The sequence below is a fragment of the Manis pentadactyla genome, chromosome 8 (genome assembly GCF_030020395.1).
Source record: "Manis pentadactyla isolate mManPen7 chromosome 8, mManPen7.hap1, whole genome shotgun sequence".
Lineage (NCBI taxonomy): Eukaryota > Metazoa > Chordata > Mammalia > Pholidota > Manidae > Manis > Manis pentadactyla.
Window position 1 is genome coordinate 132,967,964 of NC_080026.1, and position 24,955 is coordinate 132,992,918.

The 24,955-nt window shown below is 47.3% G+C and overlaps 1 protein-coding gene across 2 annotated transcripts in view; it reads right to left on the minus strand.

Moving 5' to 3' along the window:
- Positions 1-3,171: 3,171 nt before the first annotated feature.
- Positions 3,172-24,955, minus strand: part of CPXM2 (carboxypeptidase X, M14 family member 2) — a 113,531-nt gene continuing 91,747 nt past the window's right edge. For both annotated transcript variants that reach the window (XM_057506440.1, XM_036898639.2), the window contains 6 exons: positions 23,956-24,152; positions 22,766-22,945; positions 17,770-18,067; positions 13,163-13,302; positions 11,074-11,173; positions 3,172-4,466 (listed from right to left, as the gene is read on the minus strand). In XM_057506440.1, the coding sequence (XP_057362423.1) occupies positions 4,213-4,466; positions 11,074-11,173; positions 13,163-13,302; positions 17,770-18,067; positions 22,766-22,945; positions 23,956-24,152 (1,169 nt within the window). In that variant the 3' untranslated portion in view covers positions 3,172-4,212. The remainder of the gene's footprint in view (positions 4,467-11,073; positions 11,174-13,162; positions 13,303-17,769; positions 18,068-22,765; positions 22,946-23,955; positions 24,153-24,955) is intronic.

The following is a 24,955-nucleotide window of genomic DNA, read 5'->3' on the forward strand; positions in this document are numbered from 1 at the left end:
TCGCACGTCTCATCAGTTCCTCGCCAAGACCTTCACCAGACACGATGATCAAAGAAGGGTCTCTGTCTTCTGTCCTCTAATTCCTGAACTGCACCCCATGGCTCCCAAGGCTGCCGTCACTGCCTGGAGGTCTGATCTGCTCCTAAGAAAGGTGGGCCAAGAGGCACAGACCCCAGGGCTGCTCCAGGACCTAATATGGGTCTCCAGCAGGACAGAGGTAAGAGCGCTGCCCCGGGTCCCACCCCTGCTTGGACCAGACCGCCACCTTGGGTACACATTGCCTCCCCTGCACCTTGGTTTTCCTCTCTCTGAACCCAGGGCGGCTGGACTAGTTTGGGGATGGGAACATGAGGACTCTCTGCTGTCACCCTTCCCATAACCACAGCAGAAGTTGCACCATTCTTTTCCACTGAGCCAGAACCCTGCCTCAGAATCCTTCTTAACACAGAGCTCCAAGCCACTACCGCTGATACATCAGAGTCGGCCTGTAAGAGGAAACCTGGTTGCCACGCTTGATCTGAGGTGCACCTCAGCTCTAAAGGCCTGTCATTCTGCTCTGCACTGGAAGCCTCTACCCAGTGTGTTTCACGTCTCTGATTTCTTTCTTCTAGTTTTCCCTGGACTGCCTGTGCCTTGGCTGGGAAGGTGGGGCTGTGTTTGTGTGGCAGGGGACAGGTAGGCTGGAGGTAGCCCCCATGGCCTTAGGAGAGCTTGTCCCGGTACCCACAGCTCAGCTGCAGTTTCAGGGGGGTCCCACCAGTCTCAGCAGCTCTCCGGCCAGTCCCACTGAGTGTGGCTTTGTGGGCACAGCAGTCCCACCACTGTGACTACCCCACTGGGTACAAGGATTTCAACACAGCGTGACAGGGGAATTTGAGTTTCTCCAGGCAGGGTGGTGACCACCAGGGCCAATTCCACACCTGCAAGCCTGGGATGCTTTTCGGGCTCAGTCCCACAAAGCACCATGTCAACACAACACCCTTTCATCTACATCGTGACTTCATACCTTAACCACATGATCTAGTCTCCAAGTTGTTCCTAACGTCTTGCACAGAGATGGAATAAATCCTGTGGTTTCGTTGAAGTCACAGCGAGTGAGCTGTGATCACTGAAGAATCTAAAATGTCCTACAACAGAACACAGGTGGTATTAAAAAGGGCAGCATGCTGTGGCCACCTGGGCCTTGAATGGGAGAACAAAGATAAAGAGACAAGGATTCTCTGCCAGAAACAGAGGTTGGTGTTGATCTTACCCTACAGAAAAACATCCAGGCAGAAAGAAAACCCTTCTAGACATCTTTTAGATGTGTTTCTACTCAAATATCAACCTTTACTTACAAAAGTGAAGACTTTTGAAGAGGTAAGAAGACATTAAATAAATTCTTTTACAGATTGCACTTTCTGAAGTCACATTTTCTTATAAGGTAATCTTAAGAACAAAGCACCACATGGCACAAGGCTAGTCCAGTTCAATGAGCATCTTATCGAGCACCTGCTGTGAGCAGGGAGCCACGCCAGCCCTGTGGGAGGGGGTAACTAGGGGGATGTTGCCCTACCCTGGGGGGCTGGAGGCCAGCAGGAAAGAGAAGCAGACGACCACCTCCAGCGGAAAGGGATGGAGACCTGCCTCTCTCAGGGGCCCCGAGGGCCGCAGATCTGTTCAACATGTCTATGTTATGAGAAGGCAGAAGGCTTCCTGCAGGAGGTGGCATTTGCGACAGGTCTTGAGAGAGAAGCAGGAAGATTTTAAGCTGCAGGGAGACATACATGCAGAGGACCAAGCTGAGCTCCTAGGTGATATCCAGGAGGGGTGAATGGCTGAAAAGCAGGGAGAAGTCGAGTAGGAAAGAAGCTCCAGGAACTAAGTCAATGAAGGAGTTTGGGCTTGAAGGCCGGCGAGAAGGAGATGCTGTCTTATGGCAGCAAAGGGGAGCCACAGAAGGGAATGATCAGAGAAGCAGCTCCAGTAGGACAGAGCTTTAGGAAGTTGGGGTGTCAGTCCTCCACCAGGCATCAGTGGGCGCCACAGCCAGACTGGCCTCTGGCGTCCACCAGTGAAGTCTGGGCTTTACTTTGCAGGAGCAAATGAGACCCAAAAGGCTGCCCAACCTGAGGCCACACACCAAGGCAGCACCAGATGAGAACCCGCAGCTCCAGCCTGCAAGCTCAAGACACCTGTTAATTGGCTAAGTCTGATGGCAGGCCTTGCAGGGGGCTGACAGTTGCACAAACACAGCAGACTGATGGATTACGGAGCCTGTTACTGGCAACGAGACTGAATCATCTTGGCACCAAAGGTGGCACCAAAGGTGGCTTCTGGGTTGGGCATGCCAGGAACCTGACAAATCCAGTCTGCTGATGCACTTGGAATGGCTAACCCTTCTGAACTGTACAGCTGCAAATGCTCTGTATCACCATCTGTCATATTGAATGCCACGAGGGTAAGATTTTCCTATAGTGGGTCTGACGGTGAACTGCGTGGCCTAATATGGCTATTGAAAGTTAAACTTAAATTAATGAAAATTATGTAATACTAGAAATTATGTAATTAGAAAGCTGCACAAGCCACATTTTTAGTGCTTAATAGCCACATGTGGCTACTGTATTAGCACAGACTACAACATCTCCATGCTCATAGAAAGTTCTAGTGGACAGCACTGGTTTCTAGCAGGGGTCAGCTAACTAAGCCCCAGCCTGAGGGACAAATCCTACTGACAAATGTTGTGAATAAAGTTTTATTAAAACACAGCTGTGCCCAGTCATTTATGTACTGTACATGTCTGTTTTTGGGCTATAACAGCAGAGTTGAGCACTTGTGACAGAGAACGCATAGCCTGCAAAGCCTAATTTACTATCTGATCCTTTGTAAGAGAAGTTTGCAATCTCTGACATATACTGTTAAGAAGTTGCATGAGATCTTTTCTGGAAAGCTGCTCAGGGGTATCCCCAGGAGTCATAGTGGGTCCCAAGGGCCAGGATGACTTTACTCAAGCACATGCCTCTCTTGGGGAGGAGGCAGGGAGTACATAGCTGTCCGCACCAGTCCTGAGCTTGATGGGGACACAGGATGCCCGATCCCAAGCAGGCACCTCCTCGGGGGTGATGGACCACAGGGAGAGGTGGCAGGGCTTGGGGAGCTGTGAGTGCACCCAGGAAAGCCACACACTAGGAGGAGCTTACTATCTGCTTCCTTTATTTTTCTCATTCTTCCCAGGTCAGTGGGCAGCAACATTAATAAAGAATTAGACAAACTCTTGCCTCGTGTGTTCTGCAGTCACCCCTCTGAGCCAGTGCTCCACAGATCATTCTAAGAGCTCTTCATCAAACTGAGCCTAATTTGAAGGTCTGGCATCCCACACATCAAAGATAACTCCCATAGTGATGGCAGGCCGGCTCAGGGGTGCTCATTTCCCTGAAAGGAGGGCCACAGGCCAGCTTCCTTCTGGTCCTTTCCAAGTCCTAGTAGGTCAAAGAGGGGGGCAGGCTAAAGGTCTGGTCCCTCCAAAAGGCTGGCACCCCCAGGGCTTCTAGACCCACAGGGGGTGGGGGGATTGTCGCCGAGGACCCGGCACACATGCAATGAGCCCCATGGCACACTGGCTGCCTATTAATTGCTCTCTAATTATTTCAGCCTTTCTCCCCTTTTATAAACATGATCCTTTGTTGAAAGAGAAACTAAGGTGATTCAAGAGGCTGACCGATGCTCATTCAGTAATGTGTCTATTCCCAACTGAGTGCCGAATTTATCTATCCTGGGGCCAGAGACGGTGCTTTTTTCTCTTAGAATGCCCACAAACATCTCAAATGGTAACATTTGGGGTGGTGGGCCTGGGAACGCTGCAATTTTAGCTGTGCAAAATTCAAATACACGGAGAACTCTTGCTGTTGCACAAACGGGAAGCAGGGGTTTCCCTACTATGCAGCCAGGAGGCCCTGAATAGACCAGCAACTCTTACACCCAGGTTGATTTGCTGAATTCTCTCACTCCTACCAGCCCTTCTCTGTTGATCCGCCCAAGTTATTCGGGTAAATGGGAACAAAGAAAATATCTTAAGCCTTCAGCTTTCCCCTCGGGACCAGCCTTGCAAGACACACATTCTCCCAGGCCTCCTTGAATTACAGAGAAAACAACAGGGAGCAGGTTCTCTATGGGGCTATGACTGGGGGTGGTTTAATTTGCAGGGGTCCGGAACATGTCTCAGGTGTTGGGAGGTCACCCGCGCTGCCGTCTCTTCCGCCCCCGCAGCTTCAGTCGCCTGGCTGGCAGGCTGACAGGCTGCTTCCCGAACTTCTCCATAATCTCTCTGATCCTAGCTAGGTTGGTTTTGCTGAGCGCGAAGTCACATCGTGTGGCCCCCATGTCGTAGCCAACCATGCAGTTCTTGGTAGCTGAGGTGAAACCTTCTGCCTTGACTGTGACCACATACTCTCCGGGGTTCAGGAGGCGCCAGTAATCCCCATCGCTGGCTGTGAAAAGAAAGCAGGGAATTCAGGGGGGTTCTTTTGTAATGCAGATCCCACCAGCACTGTTATTCCAAGTCTCCCAGCCACAGAGAGACTCAGAGCAGGCAGTGTGGAATTCAAGCCCCTGCAGATGCGAATTCTTAATGCATTTTGGAAGCCAAGATGTTTTCCTCTTTGGAAGCCACTGTAATGGTTTTAACAGGCAGGGGTTGGGGTGTAGGCTCCCTGCAGATGGAAACGGAGATGGAGAAACAAGCACTCACACTCCTTCTTTCATGACAGTAGGAGCCATTCACTATGCACTTGAATTTCCAAACAGTACGCCCTCACCGCAAAATGCCGTCCTGAAAAGCCATCGGTGCCTGGCTGCCTGGCTTCCCTTGGAACAGCTATAAATACAGAACAGTAATTTTCACAAGAGGTGGGCTCCTTGCTTTTGAAAAGAGAAGGAAAGGACTACATGCGATGAGAGCCAGATGACCTGGGAGAAGAATCTGTACCTCATTCTGTGGCCCCAGGGGCCAGAGAGACTTGGAGCTGCCAGAGCAGTTACCCATGGGTGCTGAAGGCTGAACCCCGTCCTTCCAGTCAAAGCACCTACTGGGACCCGTATCCATTCTTAGCCCTAGGCCAGGTCCTTGTTGCATAAAGAGGGGTTTGAGGCCAAGGCTATGCTCCCCAGGAGCCTGCAAACAACTGAGGACACTTAGGCCCCTGACATCAGAGAGGCTGAGAGGCTGATAAGGAGACACCAGTGACTGGTGTGAAGCACATGGAGGGGCAGATGAGGTGGGCACAGATCCACTGCCCCATTCTGGCAAACCTTGGATGCAGGTTGTATGATACTCTTTCTCCGTGAGCAACCTGACGCCCCGGGAGGCGTAGTGTCCTGCACAATGTTGCACAGCTGGTATTCAGGTGTCAGGGCCAGGCTCCGTTTTCTCCCTTAGAACAACCTGAGTGCCCTGCCCTGTCGAAAGCTTCGGTTCCAGATGAAAAAGAGAACAGGCTGGATTCGTGGGATGCTAGGTAGGCACTTTTACTCGTCTAAACAAGTTTAGACATCTGAGTTTACTTAGGCAAGTTTACTCGTCTAAACAAGTCTGGGAGCCTTCTAAGGCATGGACAACAGCTCTGTATCTGATATGTAAACATGTATCTCCCACACAGACATGCATGGCTCTTGGAAGCAACATGTTTAAATTCATATTACAATCTTTATTCATGTGAGACACCCCCGTACTGCAGTGAGCTCACAAGAACACGGGATGTAATGAAGAGTGAATTACGTAGGCAGCTGTTTGCCACATGAACACACAGCCTGCTCATCGGCAAGCAGGCCTCGACAGGAGAGCTCCAGGGACACACACCTGGGTGGCTTGGTGTTTCTCAACTCTTTGCCTTGTGTCTTCCTCTAGCGAAACTGCACGGTTTCAACTAAATATGATGCCACCTCAAGGCTTTTCAGAAGGCAAGAGCCACATCAGACAGTCTTCCTCTTGCAAGCAGGTGGCCTGAGCTCCACAGTGCAGTTCACCCATTAAGACACCTCTCTAGGCTCCCCCAGCCCCAGGGCGAACCTGAAGGAGCCACGCCTTCGTATGTCCAACCTGTCCCCCTCCCGGACCACATGTCCTCTTCCTGTCGGCCCTGTGCTATGCTGTAGGCTCCTGAAGAGCCTGTGTCTTAGTCTTCAGCACTGAACCCCGCGTCATAAAGCATGTCCTCAATGAATGCCCATTCGGCTGAATGGAAAGAAGCAGAATGAACAAACACAGAACGAAATGTCTTCTGAACAGGAGAACCGATCACGCTAAGTCTCAGCTACTCGGGGCGCTTTCTCCTCGCAAGCACCAGGGTGGAGGAGTCAGGGCCAAGGGCTGGCCCCCTACTGGGGACCAGAGGGTCCGAGGGGAGGCCTCTGTGGGAACACGGCCCTGGGGCACTCGGAGGTGGGAAACACCCCAGGAAGGGGCAGGGTTCTCCCTGAGGGAGGTGCTCAGACAGCCCAGGAGTGAAGAAATCCACAACTAATAAATACTCACCACGTGACTACATTTTGTTTACAAGAAGCTTCTATATTCTCCCTCGTCCCCCAGGTGGCAGAAGGCTCCCTCCTAACCCCTCCCCAGTCTATCTTCCAAACGGCGGCCGGCCTCCTTCCTGTCATGTCATGGCATCCCATCTTTATACCTGCCCTTGGAGCATGGTCAGGTGGGCAATATACCCAAAGTCCCTAGGAGGCCCACATCGTTGTAATCCCAGTTCCTGACTTCCCCACCCATAGCCCACACATCCCTGCAATTCCAGCCACTCTGTGGTTCCCTGAATGGGCCACACACACACACACACACATCTCACACTTCTGCACCTTTGCATATGCTGTTCCCACTGCTATTCCACAACTCTTGTGCTGAGTCAACTCTCTTTTATCCTTTGAAAACTCAGGCCTTAATATTCTTTTTAACTGCCTAAAGTTTGTTTCTTAATAATGAAACCAATTTTTTTGCTTAAAAGTAGTTTTTTTGTAATTTAATAGTAATTTAAAAGTAATCCTATACCCCTGTTGGATAAATCTTCAAAGAAAGTCCAGCAAGTCCAAACTTACTCATTTTTGAGGAAAAACAGATGAGCATTTGGAGATGGTGTTCCTGTCAGCCTGAGGATCTGTCTCATTCAGGTGTCAGGGCCAGTGCTCACAGCAAAACCCAAACTCAGGCCCTGCTGAGCCCTCCCATATCACATGCCACCCCCTCAGTGCCCGCCACTCTCCAGCTACAAACTCCCAAGAGTTTGTCCCTTAACTCTTGACTCTGAACCTTTGTAATTACTGTTCCCTCCAACTAGAATGCTGTTCCCTGCTTTTCTAAAGGCCAGCTTGTGCTCATCCCTTCTGAGAGGGTAACTTCCTTGGCTTTCCCACAGTTTCTATATATTACCTGATTCCTTTCTTTCTTGGCTCTTGTCACAGACTGAAGTTCACTTTAAAATTTTCCTTTATAATTACCAATGGGTCTCCCCCACTAGAATGTATCCTCTTTGAGGTCAGGGGCCATACCTTATTCACCAAAGCATTTCTAGTCTGGCACACAGAGGGTGCTCAATAAGATATATTTTAAAAAGTGAATGAAACTATCAGGCACTCGCTTAGGTTCACAGAATCAGAATGAAGGGTGTCAGCTCTGAAAAGTTTCTGAAAAAGGTAATCTGATGTTTCTATTTCTGAAACATGAAGGCCTGGAACTCTTTTCTGCCTGGCAGGAACCCTCTCCCCTAGAGGTTCTTGGCTAGGCTTTTCCAACATTTATCTCCATGGCTCCTGTTATCTCTGCTTTTAACCCTGACCACCAAAAAAGTCTATAATCACTCACTTCGTGAAACTCAGGGGAAGTAAGGTTACTGTGCCACTGAGCAATCAGGTCTGTGTTTGCAGGTGAGCATTCCATGGAGCTGCAGGGGGAGGCTGACACACACCTCGCATCGCTCAGCAATGGAGGACAGAAGGGACAATCCAGGCCCTAATGAAAGTCCATCCGTCCACAGGTCGGGTTAGAGTCCACCAGACAAAAGACAGTCACGTGGCATTCTGAGCCAGGTGTTCAGCCAACATATTTACAAGCATTTAGAAAACATTCTTACTAGCCTCTCTCTCTGGAATTTCATGTAATACCCCTGTTTTATGCAAAAATCCCTCCTAAAATAAACCTTGCCAGATCACATAAGTAAGCTCAGAGAGAAATCAAGGCAAATTCAGAGCTTATGTTGAAACAAATACAACAAATGAAAGATGTTAAAACAAATACAATAAAGGTCCACGTGTAAAGTGTGGAGTTCATCAGTCATAATGCACTGGGAAACTCTTTACAGGGGAAAGCAAAGGGTGAGGGAGATGCATTTCCCATTAGTTCATCAAAACTGCTTGATTACAAGGGATTCAAATTCTGAGCTCATTAGGCAAAGTACTTTCTTCTGGTTTGTGGGGCCCCAGGGACTTTTTCTCTCTCACTCCATTTAAAACCCTCCTGTTTTCTCCCATTGCATACAAGGCACTAATAGTCCAAGGAATGTTCCAGGCTCCTTCATGAATCACTCTTTTGCAGGAGCTCATTAGCAATGTTTAAAATACAAGTCCTATGCAGAGCCAGACCAAACAGCCCCTTTAATTGATAATGATCACCAGCACCGTGCACATATCTGGTGCATTATGAGTTTGCAGTCCTTGTTTGTTGAATGAATGAATGAACAAATCAGTGGATGCCTATGAGGGGTTTCTATGTACCAAATGTCTTGCTACACAGTGGGAAGCCTCATCATCAGATCCTCAAGGACAGGTGGTAGGGATGTTTAGAAAATGTGGCTGAGTGAAGAAATGGGTGCCCACATGGTAAGAGGGCAGTTCATGACATTACACACCAGCCTACTGTTCTACAGCATTTCAGATGCATTTCACTCATTTAAACAATAACTGGTCTTCTGTACAGGCACATCGGCAGGCAGCCTGGCACTGAAGATCATGTGGGCCAGTCTGAAACCCAGCCTCACCCCATCCCAATGTCCCGGGGTCTCTGTTTCCTTGCAGGTCAAATGGAATCATTTTGGGGGAGGACAGCGTATCTTAATGCATATGAACAAACTCATTCATTCATTCAACTAATACTTCCTAAGCACCTGAGTGTCAGGTAATGTGCTTCTGATACCATGACAAGCAACACAGTCAAGGATCCTGCTGAAGTATCAGAGGCAGAGGCAGAAACAAATGACAGGCGTGGTAAATGGAGCTCCTATACAGTGTTAGGAGAAGCACCAGGGAAGGAGACAGCAAGCAGGTGAGGGGGAGGAACAGGAAGGACAGCATGAAATTAGTGGGCACATTAAAGGGAGGCACAGGTGTACAGCATTAACTGGGGGTCTCAGTGGGGCATTTGAGAGAAGACCCAATGGGGATGAGCTCATTAGCAATGTTTAAAATACAAGTCCTATGCAGAGCCAACCTGGGGCCTCACTTCTTGGGGAGGGGGAGCTGGGGTAGGGGAGGCAGAGAAGAGGGGCAGGTTGCACAGGGGTCCATTATCCCTATTTGCCCAGGACTAAGGGGGGTTCCTGAGACTCAGGGACTTCAGTTTTAAATCGGTACAGTGCTGAGCAAGCAGGAGAGTTGGAGGCACCCAGAAGCTATAGGAAAGGAGGTCTCAGAAGTAACCAGAGGCCTGATCCCACATGGCCATGAGTTGACCCAGTTGGCCTGGGACTGGCCCTATTTTAAATCTGAAAGTCACACATCCTGGTACCAGGCAAACCAGGGCAGCTGGCCACCCCAGTGCAGTGTAAGCTCCTAAGCCAAGGGGCACAGGGCAGGCCATATTAAACGTGCTGAGTCGGCACCATGATGTTTCCACCAGCTGTTCACGTGTGTCTGAGGTCTGAGTAGGGTTTTCCCATGGAAATTCCAATTTCCTTTCTCTTACTGATGAGTTTGTCTCTGGGGGGGACCTGTAGTGGGTTGAATGATGGCCCTAAAAGGGACCACATCCTACTACCCAGACCTTATGAATGTGACTTTATTTGAAAAAAGGGTCTTCGCAGATGTAATTAAAGATCTTGAGATGCGATCCTCCCGGATTGCCTGGGTGGGCCTTAAATCCAATGACAAGTGTCCTTATAAGGAGGAGACACAGAAAGAGGCCAAGAGAAAGAAGAAGCAGAGACTAGAGTGATGCAGCCCAGAGGCTCAGGAATGAGCCCTAGGAGCTGGAAGAGCCAAGGAGGGATCCTGCCCAGTAGCTCCAGAGAGAGCCTGGTCCTGCCAACACCTTGATTTCAGACTTCCAAACTCCATCACTGTGAGAGAATAAATTTGTTTTTTTCCAAGCCACCCAGTTTGTGGTCTTTGGTCACAGCACCCCCTGGAAAACACAGGGCCTGATGCCCTGCTCGCTGCAGCAGACCCCAAAGCACAGTGTATCTGCCCCCCTGGGACGCAGTGCTCCACAGTCCCCCCAGCGCACAAGGTTCTGTGTGTTTCAGCAGGCCTGTGCACATGCCACCTCCACCAGAACTATAGCAGACCATCAGATTTAAGCATCAGCCTATTCTCCTCTACATGCACCTGTCATTGCATTGGGCTGCAGATAGCTGTCAAAGTCAAGGTCACCATGTCTTCATTTCCCACGGAACACACCAAGTGCCGTCCCAGATGATGACAGTCCCTGGGGCACAGGAAAAGTCTGGACTTGTTTTCATATCACTTCCTAATCAGCAAAGAGTAAGGCAACTCCTGAAGACTGTGGGCTGTTTTCCAGCCAGCAGGGAGGCTCTGCAGAGAAACGCCCGGGGCTGGGGGCAGACACCTGAACCCAAGTCCATTCACCTCTTAAACCGCCAGTGGTCCTTTAACCTCTTTGAGCTTCTGGTTTTCAACTAAATAAGGGACAGAGAGAAGCCAGAAAGCACAAGCTGAAAACCTGCTTTTCAGGGTCTCTGTGGAAAAGTCAGAGGCAGGCAATATTTGTTCAGCTCTGACTAAGACATTTCTGGCACTCAACGTATGATTTAAACTCAAGTATAACACTTCAAGGAAACAGGCATGTCCTACTGTTTATATAGCACTTACCTGTTCGGATGTCATGGTTAACGCCTTCGACGGAGATAATGGCATTGGGAATTCCTTTTCCGTGTAAATCCCTCACAATGCCTTTGATGCCACGATGCACCTGCCCAGCAAACATGAGAAACAGGCTCAGTTGCCCAACCAGCACAGTGAAGAGGGCTCTGAACCGCACACCAGCCCAGCGCCACCACGAACCCTTGCAAAGCCACAGCTAGCTGGAAAGGTCCCCGGCCCTGTGTGGACTTGGTGTGTAAATTTCTGCATTCCTTTGGGTCCATGCACCAGAAACTCCTCCAGTGGAGTCAGAGTATTCCAGAGGTTTAATTAATATTAGGATCTGAGATGGTTCATAAGAACACATCCACTAAAAATGGAATTTGTTATAGGCACATTTATTTTGACGTTCCCAGACTACACTGACTTACAGATTTAACGACTTCATAGTGAGAAAGGAGTCAATCCTATAAACTACAACTCAGCCTACAGGGCCCTTCCAGGACTAGCTGTGTCACATGACACACACCAGTGCTGCACCTTATGCCTCAGTTTCCCCTTCTGGGGAATGATGTGACAATCTAAGGAGACATACCATCATTTCTAAGGAAACTATATATTTACTACTGTGCCTGGGCATTTTATCCACAGGAGGTTCTTTGGCTAAGTCAGAATCATTACCTTAGAATGATCAGAGCCTTCTCACTCTCTTCATATATGAAATAAAAAAGGGCCTCGCTCACAAAATTCTAGGGTGGGGGCAGAAAGTGTGCTCATGGCTTCCCAAGAGGGAGGAACAGGTTCACACCCTGTTCGCATCATGCCGTGGAAGTGCACGGTGGGCTGCTCTGACCCTCTGGGGACGCTCACGGACAGCCCTGGATGCTGGATCCTGGGGCCGACCTCGGCCACCTGTGCGGAGGTAACAGAGAGCAGGAAGCTGGCAGCCTGGGCTGCAGGCTGCATTGTCTGTGGCAGCCCATGGAAGAAGGGCAACCTCTGTCTTCAGCCTCAGGATCATACTCCCTAATGGACGCGAGTCGCAGTGGAGCCACACAGCTGACAGTCCACACTCGTTTTTGTTTAGTTCTCCAGTTTCAAGTTAGTCTGCTTCTTAGTGTGGTGTGGGTGTTATTTAGTTAGTTTCAGCACCGAACTAGAACCGGTTTACCCAATGCTACAAAGTGGGCCTGTCTTGGAGCGCGGGAGGAAAGGAAGGCACGCGAGGTCCCCAGTGAATTCAGCAGAACTTCCTTGCCGGATGCAGGCAGAACTGCGGCATGCACTTTATTATATATTATATGTTTGATATATATGTAGTCATATACATACATATATATAGTGAGTACTGATCTCAAGTAACCCCTGCCACCTGCAGCAGTGACTCTTCAGCCTGAGGGCTGTTCTGGGCTCAACTGCACCCCCTACAAAATGCATATGTTGAAGTCCTTACCCCCAGTACCTTAGAATGTGACTGTAGTTGGAGATTGTGTCATTAAGGAAATGACGAAGTTAAAATAAGGCACTAGTGTGGGCCCTAATCCGATCTGACTGACGTGCTCATAAGAAGAGGAAATCTGGACACACAGAGGCACCCAAAGTGTGTACGCACAGAGGAAGGGCCACTGAGGACACAGCAAGAAGGCGGCTGTCAGCGAGCCATGGAGAGAGGCCTCAGGACGAGGCCAGCCCACCGACACCTGGCCTTGGGCTTCCAGCCTCCAGAGCAGTGGTGTCTGTTGTTTAAAGCACCACCCCCCACCCTCCATGTACATTGTTATGCAGCCCCCAGAAGACTAATACAAGGAGCCTGGGCATGCTGGCTTGGATGTGCCGCCACCGCCCCACAGAGCAGCATCTGAGAACCCCTAACTAATCTCACTCACCACGGCCCCGGTGGGAGCCATCAACACTGACTCAGAGCTCACTTTCTAGGGGTCAAATCAAGGGCAAACAGACAATGGTTCACTCCAGCACCGTGGCTGGCCCGGGATGACTGCCGTGGCCTGAACCACTGATGTGATCTCATGCCTCCAGCCACGGAGAGGGCCTCATTCCTCAGCCAGCCCCCCATCCCAGCTGGGGGCCCACGCCACACCTGCTCCATGAACACGATTAAGGACTCCCGATTATTCTCCCACTCCTCGGGCAGCTGGCTCTCGTGGGGATATTTATCACAGCCCACGTAGATGGACAGCTCGAAGCAGTTTGTATGAAGGTAGCTGAAATCGTTGAGACCTGCCAAGCCAACCAGACATTTTCACTTAACACTCAATGCTCAGAGTGGCACTGGGGAGACCGCAAGAACGTTCCAGAACACGATTCAGTAGACTTCATTTGAACAAGGAGATGTCAATACCTAGTACAGATGAAAAATTAATTAAAGCAAATGCTGGGGGATGGGGAGGAGATAGAGAGAGCGGCCGGAACGGCGTAGGGGGAAGACAGGCACACACCTGCGAGAACATCTCTGACAGCAGGACTGAAATACGTGCTTTCTACATAAAGTTCTGTTAACGTTATTAAAGTCAGTTTAACACTATTTTTAGAATAAAGGTATCATTAATTAACAGTATGGGTTTTAAGTATTATTAAATTAATGTCTAAAGTTATGCTCCTCTCAGCTACAGCTCTCTAAGTTTTCTATGCTAACTCATTAAAACAGCTCTCCACAGCACTATTTACTGAGGGTCTTACCTAAGCCGGCACACTGCATCCACTGGCCACAAACCCAGCACAGAGGTAGGTGGCATAGTACAATTTTACAAATAAGAAAATTGAGGTAGAGAAGAGTTTTAAAATGTGTACAGCATCATGTGACTGGAAAGAGCCAGAGTCAGGGTTAGAACCTAGGTGTGTGCGATGCCGAGACCTTGGTCTTATCTCCAAATGCGGCATGGCTGCACGGGAGCTGCAGGGCGAGCACAGTCGCCCACTGAGCCTGAAAGCAGATGGGCTGCACACATCCTGGCATGTCTACAACAGGATGAAGCGCACAGCCTGGCACGGGGCTGGGGCCCTGGAGTAGTTTCCTAGGGCTGCTCTTACAAATGACCATGAACTTGATGGTTTACAACAATAGAAATGTACCCTCCCATAGTTCCGAGGCCATAAGTCCAAAATCAAGGGCTTAGCAGGGCCACGCTCTCTCCAAGGGCTCTAGGTGGGGGCCGTTCCTTGCCTCTTCTGGTCCTGGTAGCCCCTGGTTCCTTGGCTTGTGACTACTTCACTCCAACCTGTGCCTCTGTCTTCACATGGCCTTCTCCGTGTCTGTGTCTTCTCCTCTTCTGCCCATTATAAGGACTTTTGTCAATGATCTAAAGGCCCATCCAGTTAATCCAGGATGACCTCATCTTGACACCTTTAATAATACCTGCAAAGACCCATTTTCCACAGAAGGTCACACTCACAGGTTCTGGAGATAAGGAAGCAAACATATTTTGTGAGGCCACCATTCAACCTGCTCCAGTACCCAGTATTTCCTAGATGAGTAAATGAATGTCAGATGGCATAAAGTTCCAGGAGCTCTCTTCCCAACATCTTTGCTTTTGGAGAACAGGGTGATCAGCGAGAACGCACTGCAGCTGTGCCCTGCATGACCTAGCAGGATGAACCTCTGACAAACCTTCCGTGGGTTCTGAGGGGCAGGACTACAGACAGCAGAAGTTGGAGGGGCCAGTTCTCTCTGTGTTGACTGAAATAGGTCCCGCACTCCAACCAAGAGTCACCATCCCTTCTTCCTCTCTTCTCACTTAGCTTGCCAAAAGGTGCCATGGTGCACTGCTCAGCCTAAATGTCTATTTAAAAACCATGGCTTTGGGTGTCGACAGCAATTCTGTATCAATCTGCTGACTGACAGCTAAAATAACAGGCAAAATGGCTCCAAACACACTCTTCCTACCAGATTCCAGATCAGTACCATTCCCATGTTATCAGCCACAGGACTTTGATCACATTTGAGATAAAACAAGAACAGCTGAGGGCAGTGGAATATAAAGGGTGGGACTGTGTCGAATGAATGGGGAATCCTTTGCAGAGGCCTGGTCTGGTTGAAGAACGTGGTCAAAATGCCAGGTCAACTCATGCACTCATGCCTGGAGCACGGACTTACCGAGAGCACAGGGGGGATGGTGGATGACATGGCCACTAGTCACCACAGCTGGGACATCCTGGGAGCACTGGGCTCCTCTGTGCATGTAACATTTTCATTATTCCTAGTCTCTTAGGCCTTGTTAGTACTGAAATAAATAAATATGATATCTAAAAACTCTGCAGTGGGCCTGCCATTTTGCAATACACGTCTTTAGACACTAGCGGTGATCAGAGAACTGGCGAAATGATGAGAAACCAGGTGCACGTGGCAGAAGTGCACAGCCAGGCTGTCTTTGCTGCTGACTCCCAGCTCTTTGGTGAAGGTTGTAAGCTAAGGATACTTGGTAATAAATGACTTCAAAACAGAAACACGTGGGCAAGGAGCTGGTTGTGACCCAGAGAGTTCTTCACAGCCTTCACTCCTGGCTGGGGACAGCAAGCCACTCCTTCGTGTTCTCTTTGCCTGGCATCTGTTCTTGTCACATGCTTTCGTATGGGACATGGAGCTGTGTGTTCCTTAAAGCTCTGAGTGCCTGAACTATCATAACAACTGCCTTCATCATCAGGGACAAGGCACAGGCTGGCAGCCGAGGTACATCTCCATTACTTTGGAGTTAGAACGCGCATATGGCCGAAGAAGTTCACTTGGAGATTTACTGAACTTGCTCTCCACTGCCCTGCTCTCTCCATTAACCACGCCTGTCAGTCACTGCTCACCAGCGGGCAAGAACCAAACAAAAAGATGGAGCGGAGGAGGAGAAGGGGGAGGGAGGAAATTAGAAGTCACATTTCATTAATCTGCAAAGAAATGAATCTGCAGACTTCCTCACATGGCCAGGAGGAAGGATGATTAAAAAGGCTCGAGCCACCACATGGCTGTGCTACAGAAGTCCCCGAAATAATGGAAAATGAAAAAAAATCCAATGCTGCCTATGTGATTATGCAGCAGACAACTTTTCACAACGCTTCTATTGACCTGACTCTGGCAAATCCAGCTGTGTCCACACCCAATGTAATCACAGCAGCCATCAAAACCAAACAGATATTTCACATAAAGGTTATTATAGTTTTTTAGGGCCAGAAATGAAAAGCAAGAAAGCTCTTTGGCCATCAGGAAATTTTCTTGATGGGATTTGCATTTACTTTTTTACTTTGCAGAGTAAAACCAGGAGGAGATACATAAAATACTTCTGCTTGCTACGCAACCAAGAAAAAACTGGCCAGTTCTCTGTACATGTTTTAAAATGGCCACAGGAACAAATATATCTACTACTTTTTAATTTCTTCTTTCCTAAGGGTGGAAACACACCTAAAAAGTATGTGAAGGCTGAATCTCTAGCCAAGTAAAATAATATTGAAGTTGATTAAAAGAGTACAACAGAGAATAAGGACGTGATCGTAAGAGGCTTCATGGTGAGCCTGCTCCTGGAAGAGTGGGGAGGGCAGGGGATGGGACTTACCATAACTGTTTCTATGACATAGAACACACCCACGACTGTCCCTACATAAGCCTCACAACCGTCCCAGAGCATCCTCACCATCACCATTCTCCTTCTCCTCAAGCTGACTTTACAAAAGGAAAATATAGGGCTTCAGAGAGGTAGAGTTACCTGCCCAGGGTCACGCAGCATCTAAGTGGTGAAATAGAATTCGCACCCAGATCTATTTGAATGGCACATTTTTCGAATTTTATCAGTAGTTTTCCCAATGCCCACAAAGGCAAGAAAATAAGAAATGAGCATTATGGTTGCGGTCTTGCCATCCCCAGGCAGAGGGACATCACGTAATGCTGACATCCTCTTCCCTCCTCATTTGGGGGCCCTTGGCCAGGTGGAAACAAAGTGCTTATCCTGAAAGCTGGACCGCTGGGTTCTCTGTGGCTGCTGCGAAGGAGTTCCTGAAGTCTCCACGGGAAGGAAGCCTCTCTGGTCCGGTGTGGGTGCTGGGAGCAATACCACATCCTCCCCGCATGGCATTTAGTAGTGCTTCTACCAGGTGCCCTGGCGTAACTGGAGGTGGTCCACTGACTCCCCACAGGTGGGAGCTTTGTGAGTCCTCACCACGTTGGCCTCAGGGCACACCTGCAGCTCAGGGTTCACACCTGAGTGCACAGTGAGTGCCGCCAGTCCGCAGGCTTCTGCACAGGACAGCCCGCAGTGGGAGCAGCTCTGGGCAAAAGCCCTGGCCGAGGACCAGCACCACCATGTGCTCTGCCCCTTCGCTGCGTTTCCTTTCTGGCCGCTATTTCCCCTAACCCTACAGTTGTCCACCTCTGACCCTAAAAAACCCGAATATCTCAGTGGCTGGGAGCAGACCAGAGTCCAGCAGAGCCCAGCTCTGTCCCCTTCTCCCTGGGAGAGATCCCTTTGTGTCTAAGCCCTAATTATCTCATTTATAAACTGGAGGAGGCCCCACGCCCTGGAAGACTGTGGGAAGGATGCAAGGGGCAGTTAGGGAGAGTGCTGGCCCCTGTGCATGGGTGACTATGGCAGCTATGACCCAGATACTAGCAGTAAAGGGAGGTTTTGCAAGGTCGTGGTTTGCAGGGCCCTGCCTTTCCCAGGGAGCTCGTGACCATTCGGCCCCAGAGGACAGCAGGCCCGTCAGACTTACTTCCTGCGACAGTGTGCCAGGAAGCCCCATTGACAGTCCCGTCCTCTTTCTGGAAGTCTTCTGTGTGGCACACCCTCCTTCTGGCGTCGGTCATGAGGCGGTGTGTGGAGGCATACGAGTAGGCCAGCCAGCGGAACACGTGGTCGTCGGGCGTGGGGGTGTGCTCCTGCGTCTTCCACAGGGAGCGCACCATGTCGTAGGGGTACGCCACCACCAGCTCCCCCCCCTGCAGGTTGCCGCCCAGCACGAAGGGGATTTTTTCCATCCAGGCTATGACTGCCCTGGTCTCCACTGCCACCTGCGAACATTCCAGATTTAAAAACACTTCAATAAATTAAGTAAGGACACTGCTTTCTCTTTCCCCGGCTTTCCAAAAACAAGGACAGAGTTGCAAAAACAATAATTTTATGGCATAATCTTAGCAAAATTTGGAATTTCAAAATTTGTTCTGGGAAACCTGGATTTCATGGAAATAATGGATTAAAAAAAGGGAAGTTTCTTTTCACAGACTATTCGAGTTAATTCACAAAGAGAGGATGCCAGAATTAGAGTTATCAACACTCTGCAACTCCAGTGAATTAAGGGTCAGGTAGGTTCCTCAGCAGACCACACAAAGTATGACCGAGCAATGTGACTCCTGATAGAAGAACACAGCCCTCCAAAATATCAACCCCGAATATGACCGAGCCTCTAGTCCAGTGGTCAACAGAGTTTTTCCTGTAAGTGGCCAAATAGGAAATATTTTAGGTTTTGAGGGTCACGCAATGTCACTGCAACTACTCAACGTCACCACTACAGCAGGGAAGGGCCACAGACCCCATGCAGCTGAGTGTGGCTGTGTTCCAGGGGAGCACCATTTGCCAGAACAGGCCCGGGTAGGCTATGGTTTGACAACCCCTGGTCTATCTAGCCTAGCCTAGCCTGAATCTCGCTCGAGGAATACGGCATCGCAAGCTCCCAGACAACAGGACACGCTACAGGACAATCTGGTTTGTAACCTAGTTGTCACAAGATAAACAAGAGCAACAACAGTAACAAAAGTGCAAGGGAAAAAGGACAGAGTGACAAGGGAGAAACCTATAGTTTAAAGTAGGCAAAAGATTTTGACCCCAAAGTGAATGGGCTTTAGTTGGGGCCTGATTGAAACAAACCGTGAGAGAGTGAGAACAATAATAGAGCAAATGCAAACACTCACTGGATATTTTATAATATTGAGAAAATAATGATAGAATGGTAATGGTTTTAAAAGAGATATTATTGAAATATTTAGGAAGCAAGTGCCTGGGATTTGCTTCAATTTTCTCGGGGAGGAAAGTGCCTGAAGATGTAGATGAAGCATGAACTGGTAAGCGTCGAAGCTGAGAGGGGCACCTGGGGGTCCTTTACAGCTTTCTTTCTGTGTATGCCGGACAGTTTTTATGATAAAAAGTTAAGAAGGAAAGAAAGAAAAAAGAAGGAAAGAGAACCGACAATGTCGGAAGTTTAAGTTGGAAGCTTGGTGTGGTGAAACGCTGATCAGTGAATCAGATACTTACCATGTTACTGATCCTAGGAGGATAATTCAAGAAGAACAAAATTGATAATGGAAAAGAAATGAATATTGGAAATGGTGTAACTGTGCCATGTAGAAGGTTGATTAAGGAGTGAAACTGACTTGATAGGACTCATGAAGTTGTGCTTTTGTTTTTATTCCTGAACACATTAGGGGCCCTCCATTGGACCCGTCACAGAACTTAGCTCGTTACACAGTATTGTTATTCACGCATGTGGGCCCTCTGCTTCCATATATTTCCATGTGATAAACACCTGTCAAACCACCATCCATCCCAAGAACCAGAACTTACTGACAATTTCTGTGCACATACGTGATTCCCTCTGACCCATTCTTCTCCTGTTTCGCACTCAGAGGTTACCTCATGTGCTCAATGACCTGATTCTGATTCTCCATCTTTTTATTTACCTCGGTGTGTAAGCCTAAAAATATATTATTTGGTTTTATTTGATTTTGATCTAAAAAGGGGGCAGGAGGTGACCATACTGATTGCCGTCTTCTGCAATATTTTTTCACCCAATTTACGTTTCTAAGACTTCTCTGTGTTGCTGCATAAAGCCATAGTTCAGTCTTCTCTTTAATATGAATGTCTCATCATTTAAATCCATTCTTGTGATGATGGGCAGATAAGTTAATTTTCAATTTTTTGCTATAATGAACAGTGTTGCTTTGAACTTTCTTGTAATGTCTTCTACACACATGTGCTGAAATTATCTTGTAAGAATCACCAAAGTGGAAGTGCAGAGTCTCAGGACATATACATATTCCATTTTACAAGATATATTATTTTCCAGAGTCACTGTGCTAATTTACACTCTTACCCACGATGTGTAAGAAGTCCCCCGTCCCTAGCGTCTCCCACAGCTGGCTACCGTCAGACTTGATCGTACCCATCCGTGGGTGTGAAATGTTCTCATCTGCATTCCTTGGGCTGAACATTTTTTCATGTATATTAACCACGTTTCCTCTTTCATCCTCCTCTTCTATCCTTCACTCATTGTGTACTGAGTTGTTTATATTTTCTTGTAATTCCTTAAGTACTTAGAAATTCTAATACTTTTCCAATCATATAATTTGCAAACTTCCTTAAGTTTGTGACTTTTCTCATAGTTTCGTAAATCACTGATGAACAGGCTTTCTTATTTTGATGTAGTTGAGTTTATTCATCTTATTTTATAATTAATGTCATTTACAATAGCCTTTCTCACCCTGGAACTAATCACCTATCTTATAAAGTTTCACTAAGAGATTTTACTGTGAATGATTATTAAATTATATCAAATGCTTCTTCTGCAGACAAATCACTTCATGTTTTCTCTTTGTTTTCTATCATGTCATTGATTTCTGCTCTTACTTGTTAATCACAATCATTCTACATTATGGGGCATCTTTTTTTCATTATCTTTTTGCTTCTTTAGTTCATCTTCAGCCTTTCCTCTTCTGGAATATAATCATTTAAAGGTATGAAATTCCTGAAAGCACTATTTTTCGCTGCATGCCACAAATTTTGATATGTGAGGTTTTCATTATTACTGAGTTCTAATTATTTTTTAATTGCCAGGATGGTCTTTAAAAAAAATCCTATTATTTAGAAGTTTTCTTTTTTAATTTACTAATAAGTGTATTAATTTCACTAATCTACTTTCTGTCTTCTAACTTAGTTGTATGGTGGTGAGAGCTGACTCTTATTATCTGAAATTTCTGAGATTTCCTTTACAGCAAAGAGCATCATCAATTTTTGAAAATGCTCCAGGGATTATTCAGAAGAATATGTACTCTCTGTTGGTTATAGAATTCTTTTAAATCCCTATGTCAAGCTTGTTGTTATTCAAATCTTTCTCTTTGCTGGTTTCTTAACTAACCTATCCATAGCTGAGAAAAGTATTGGTGATGGGGGTTTGTGTAAGTCTCCCTGTGTATCTAAAGAACAAGTTCAAAAAACGAAATTCTAGCCTTAAAGGTAAGACTGAAACCTAACGACTTTCTATGGCTGTGTTCAAAGACTTATCTCCTACAGCCTCAGGGCTAAGAAAGCTGGCAACCATTTTCCAATTTTTGTCCAAGGGTTCTGAAATTACATCACTGTAATCCTCAGCCTTACCATGTATTATTAGTATGTTAGTTTGAAAAAAGGGGGGATTCTGTAGGATGGAACTGGAAAACATGACAAAGGATTCAGAAGACCCAGAGGCTCTGAATCCTCTACTCCCATAAGCTGCCCTTGGGCACCCCGACTAAACCGCAAGGAGGCACCACTGTTGGACTCAGTCACTTAACTGACTTCTTGACTGTCTGGGTAACATCGGCCTGTGCTTCACCAAATGAGGCAACCACCCCGGCCCTCCTCCTGTAGGTGGTACCCACATGCAGTGAGTGGAGCTCTGAGGCAGGGCTGGAGAGCTGCCCTCTAGCCATTCGTCCCGTCTCCCTCCATTCCTCAGGAACGGACCGTGCAATGGGCTTGTCTAAAATACAGCTTTTCCCAGCCTTCCCTGCACTGGGTTAATATTATGTTTTGACTAAATTCTGGCCAGTGAGATTTAAACAGAAGTATTTGGTAGGAATTCTAGGAGTGCCTCTTAAAGGTAATTGAATTATCTGAGAGAGGAAGACCTTCTTTTTTTCTCTCTCCTCTTCCTCCACAGATGTGCCAGGTGCAGCATCAGCTGATGACACGGTGGAGGCAGAAGGAGATGAGTTCTTGGTTTCAGGTAGTCATGAGGTTTCTATTTGGCTGACCACGTGCCATCTGCTCCAGGGCCCTTCTCCCTCATTAAGCCAACAGTACTATGGTTTTTCTGTTGTTGTTGCTGAACCTAAGCCTAACTTATACAACAGTCAAGGCCCGGCCTCTGGCCCATATGAGCAAAGGCCAGGGGGTTGGAGGTAGTTACTATGGGCAGAGGAGGCAAAGGAAGCATGCGAAGTTTTGTGAAAATTTTTCTTCCACAACATACTCTTTGTGAAACAAGACTTAAGAAATTTAGGGGAAGCATTTCTCACCCAATTGCTTTTTTCTTTCTGAAGGAGCACCGAGAGGTAATGAATCCAGGGGGACTTATTAAAATAAAAACTATGTATCTCAAGAAATCACGGCCAAGGATAGTTTTATAGCTCTGCTAATGATGGGGGTAATAATGATAGCAAGGAACATGCACAATTCAGGGGAAGCTGGTCTTTTCTTTCTTTTCTGAAGCACTATGTGGTTGGAAAGAAATATAAATATATAAAGTGATTTCTCTTTATTGATTTCTCTGTGAAGAATCTCCTCAAATACCAATTTTAAAGGTGGTTAACTGTCCAGTACAACTCCATTCTTTTGGAGAAAACATGAAAGAAAAAACGGTTTTGTCTGGTTCTTAAATGTCATGTTCTCTGCAAATACCAGTGGCTGTTAACTTTGGCCTCCCGCTACTCTGAAGATCCTGGGGTGTTTCTACTCACCGTGGCATTTTCAGACAGAAACCACTCAGGGATTGCAATATAGTGATTGGGAACTTTCCTTGGGATGTTCTGTCGGCCCTCTGCCTCCCAGAGCGGTGTGTTTAAGTCAGGGAAGTTGTTGTTGATGTCGATCCCGTCGTGGGTCCAGCGTCCCAGAGACCAGCCTCCCAGCTCAGAGCCCTGGGAGACAATTCAGGATGTGAGGGACCCACAGGCTTCTGGTCAGTGCTGGCGCTCTCATACAAGAGGCCTTCATTTCCATCTCCACCTGGGTGTCTCTAAGCCTCTACACATCCTCTGAGCCAGGGATGGTACCCAAAAGAGAACACTGAAACATTTTTTGTTGATATTAGGGGGATGATGGGTAATACAGTCAAATCACTCCAAAGAGGCAATATAGAGTGCTTTGCATGGCAGAGCTCAAAATGTGCAAGGTCCCTTCTTCCCCTCTTCTCTCCTCTGACAGCTTCTACACTAGTCAGATGAAAATCCTATAGAAATGGATTTAAGAGTCCATCACTGCAAAATCAACAGCCACCACAATCAATGCATCCCCCTGCTGTGCCCACAATTCTGGCTCATAAATCCTTAACCAACTGGTATTGCAACTGGTCCTGAAAATCCCTACCCATTTGTACCAATAAACACACCAAAATTCTGTGTCATAAGGCTTGCATTTTATAGGTACCATAGTTTTAGGTATAGTTTTCCATTTTACTCCCAGATAATACTAACTATACTCTAGACACAATCCTATACATATGTATTATATTCTATATGGGTGACCTATACATGTAACCTATTATGATGTAGAATTCTACATCATAAGTAGAATGTGAAATAGAAACAGTACATCAAAATAACAAAACAATTCTCTCCAGAGGACTGATGAGAGGATTACACGTAATAATCACGGTGAAGTGTGTGCCTTAAGTGCTTAATTAATGCTAGGTGTTATTACTATTCAACTCTACTGTCATCATTGCCGACATAACAGTATTATTATTCACATGTACTTTTCCCAGTTTGTTGGCGTGCCCAGCACTCAGGGTCCCATAATTCTCACAAGCCTGCTTTGCATTGTTCCTAAGCCTACTTCCCTGCATCCACAGAGCCACTCAAAAAGAAAGCTGGTCATGTAGACATCAAATCAGCTGACGGCCCAGCATGCAAGAGGAGTGGAGCATTACCCCCTCGTAGGCCTTCTCGTAGCCGTCGGGGTTGAGGGAGGGGAGGATGTGGATCCGGGTCTCCTCCACCAGACGGATGATGCGCGCATTCCCAGCCAGGTACTCCTGGCACAGAAACTGCATCAGCATGAGCGTCAGCTCCCGGCCCAGCACCTCATTGCCGTGGGCCCCTGCGATGTAGTGGAACTCAGGCTCACCTTTACGCAAAGACAGGAACAGACGCAGGGTCATATCAGATGATTCTAGCAAAACAGCTCTTATCGTGTGTTAGGAAGAAAAATTTCTCAGTAATATAAACTTACAGTTTTAGGCCTCTCTGTTCTTTCAAATAGACCTTCAAAGTTATATCAGTTAAATTTTTTTAAATTCCCAAATAGGTAAATAAGAAAACGTCTAGAAAAATCTTAGATGACACCAGCCACAGGGAAGTAGTGTGTATTCGTATTTAGCAAGAATAGGTAATATAACACGGTGCTTAGGGCTTAAAATTTACTAATTAAACACAAGCCACAGTTACTTTTCTCTTTTGGGAGGCAATTTTTTTTCTCAAAGGAACTTCCCAGTCAATTTTACAAGGACACAAAGATAAATAAATATAAGCCCAGAGGGCAAATCAGCAGGGACACAGTTTTGTAAGGAGGCTGCCTCTGAGCTTTTCAGTGTTGGAGTGGCCAGTGCTGGGCATGAGCCGACAGCACTTCCTGCCTCACCGGCAGAGCTTCCACTACTGAGGAACTGCGACCCTTCAGGAGAAACTTCTGAGAGAAACCCCTGAAATACTGATGAATGTTAGACTTGAATGAATCAGATAAACATCTGCACTTAAATATCAGTGGATTTCTAAAACACTCACAGATTTTTACCAAAAAGAAAATCAGAGAAGGCCCTCTGACCTGGAGGGGAACACGGTTTTGGGAGTGACTAAACGGGAAGTGACTGAAAATAGGAGATGCCTGAAAACAGAACCGAAATAAAAAATCATTTAGGGACCCTCCTCTAA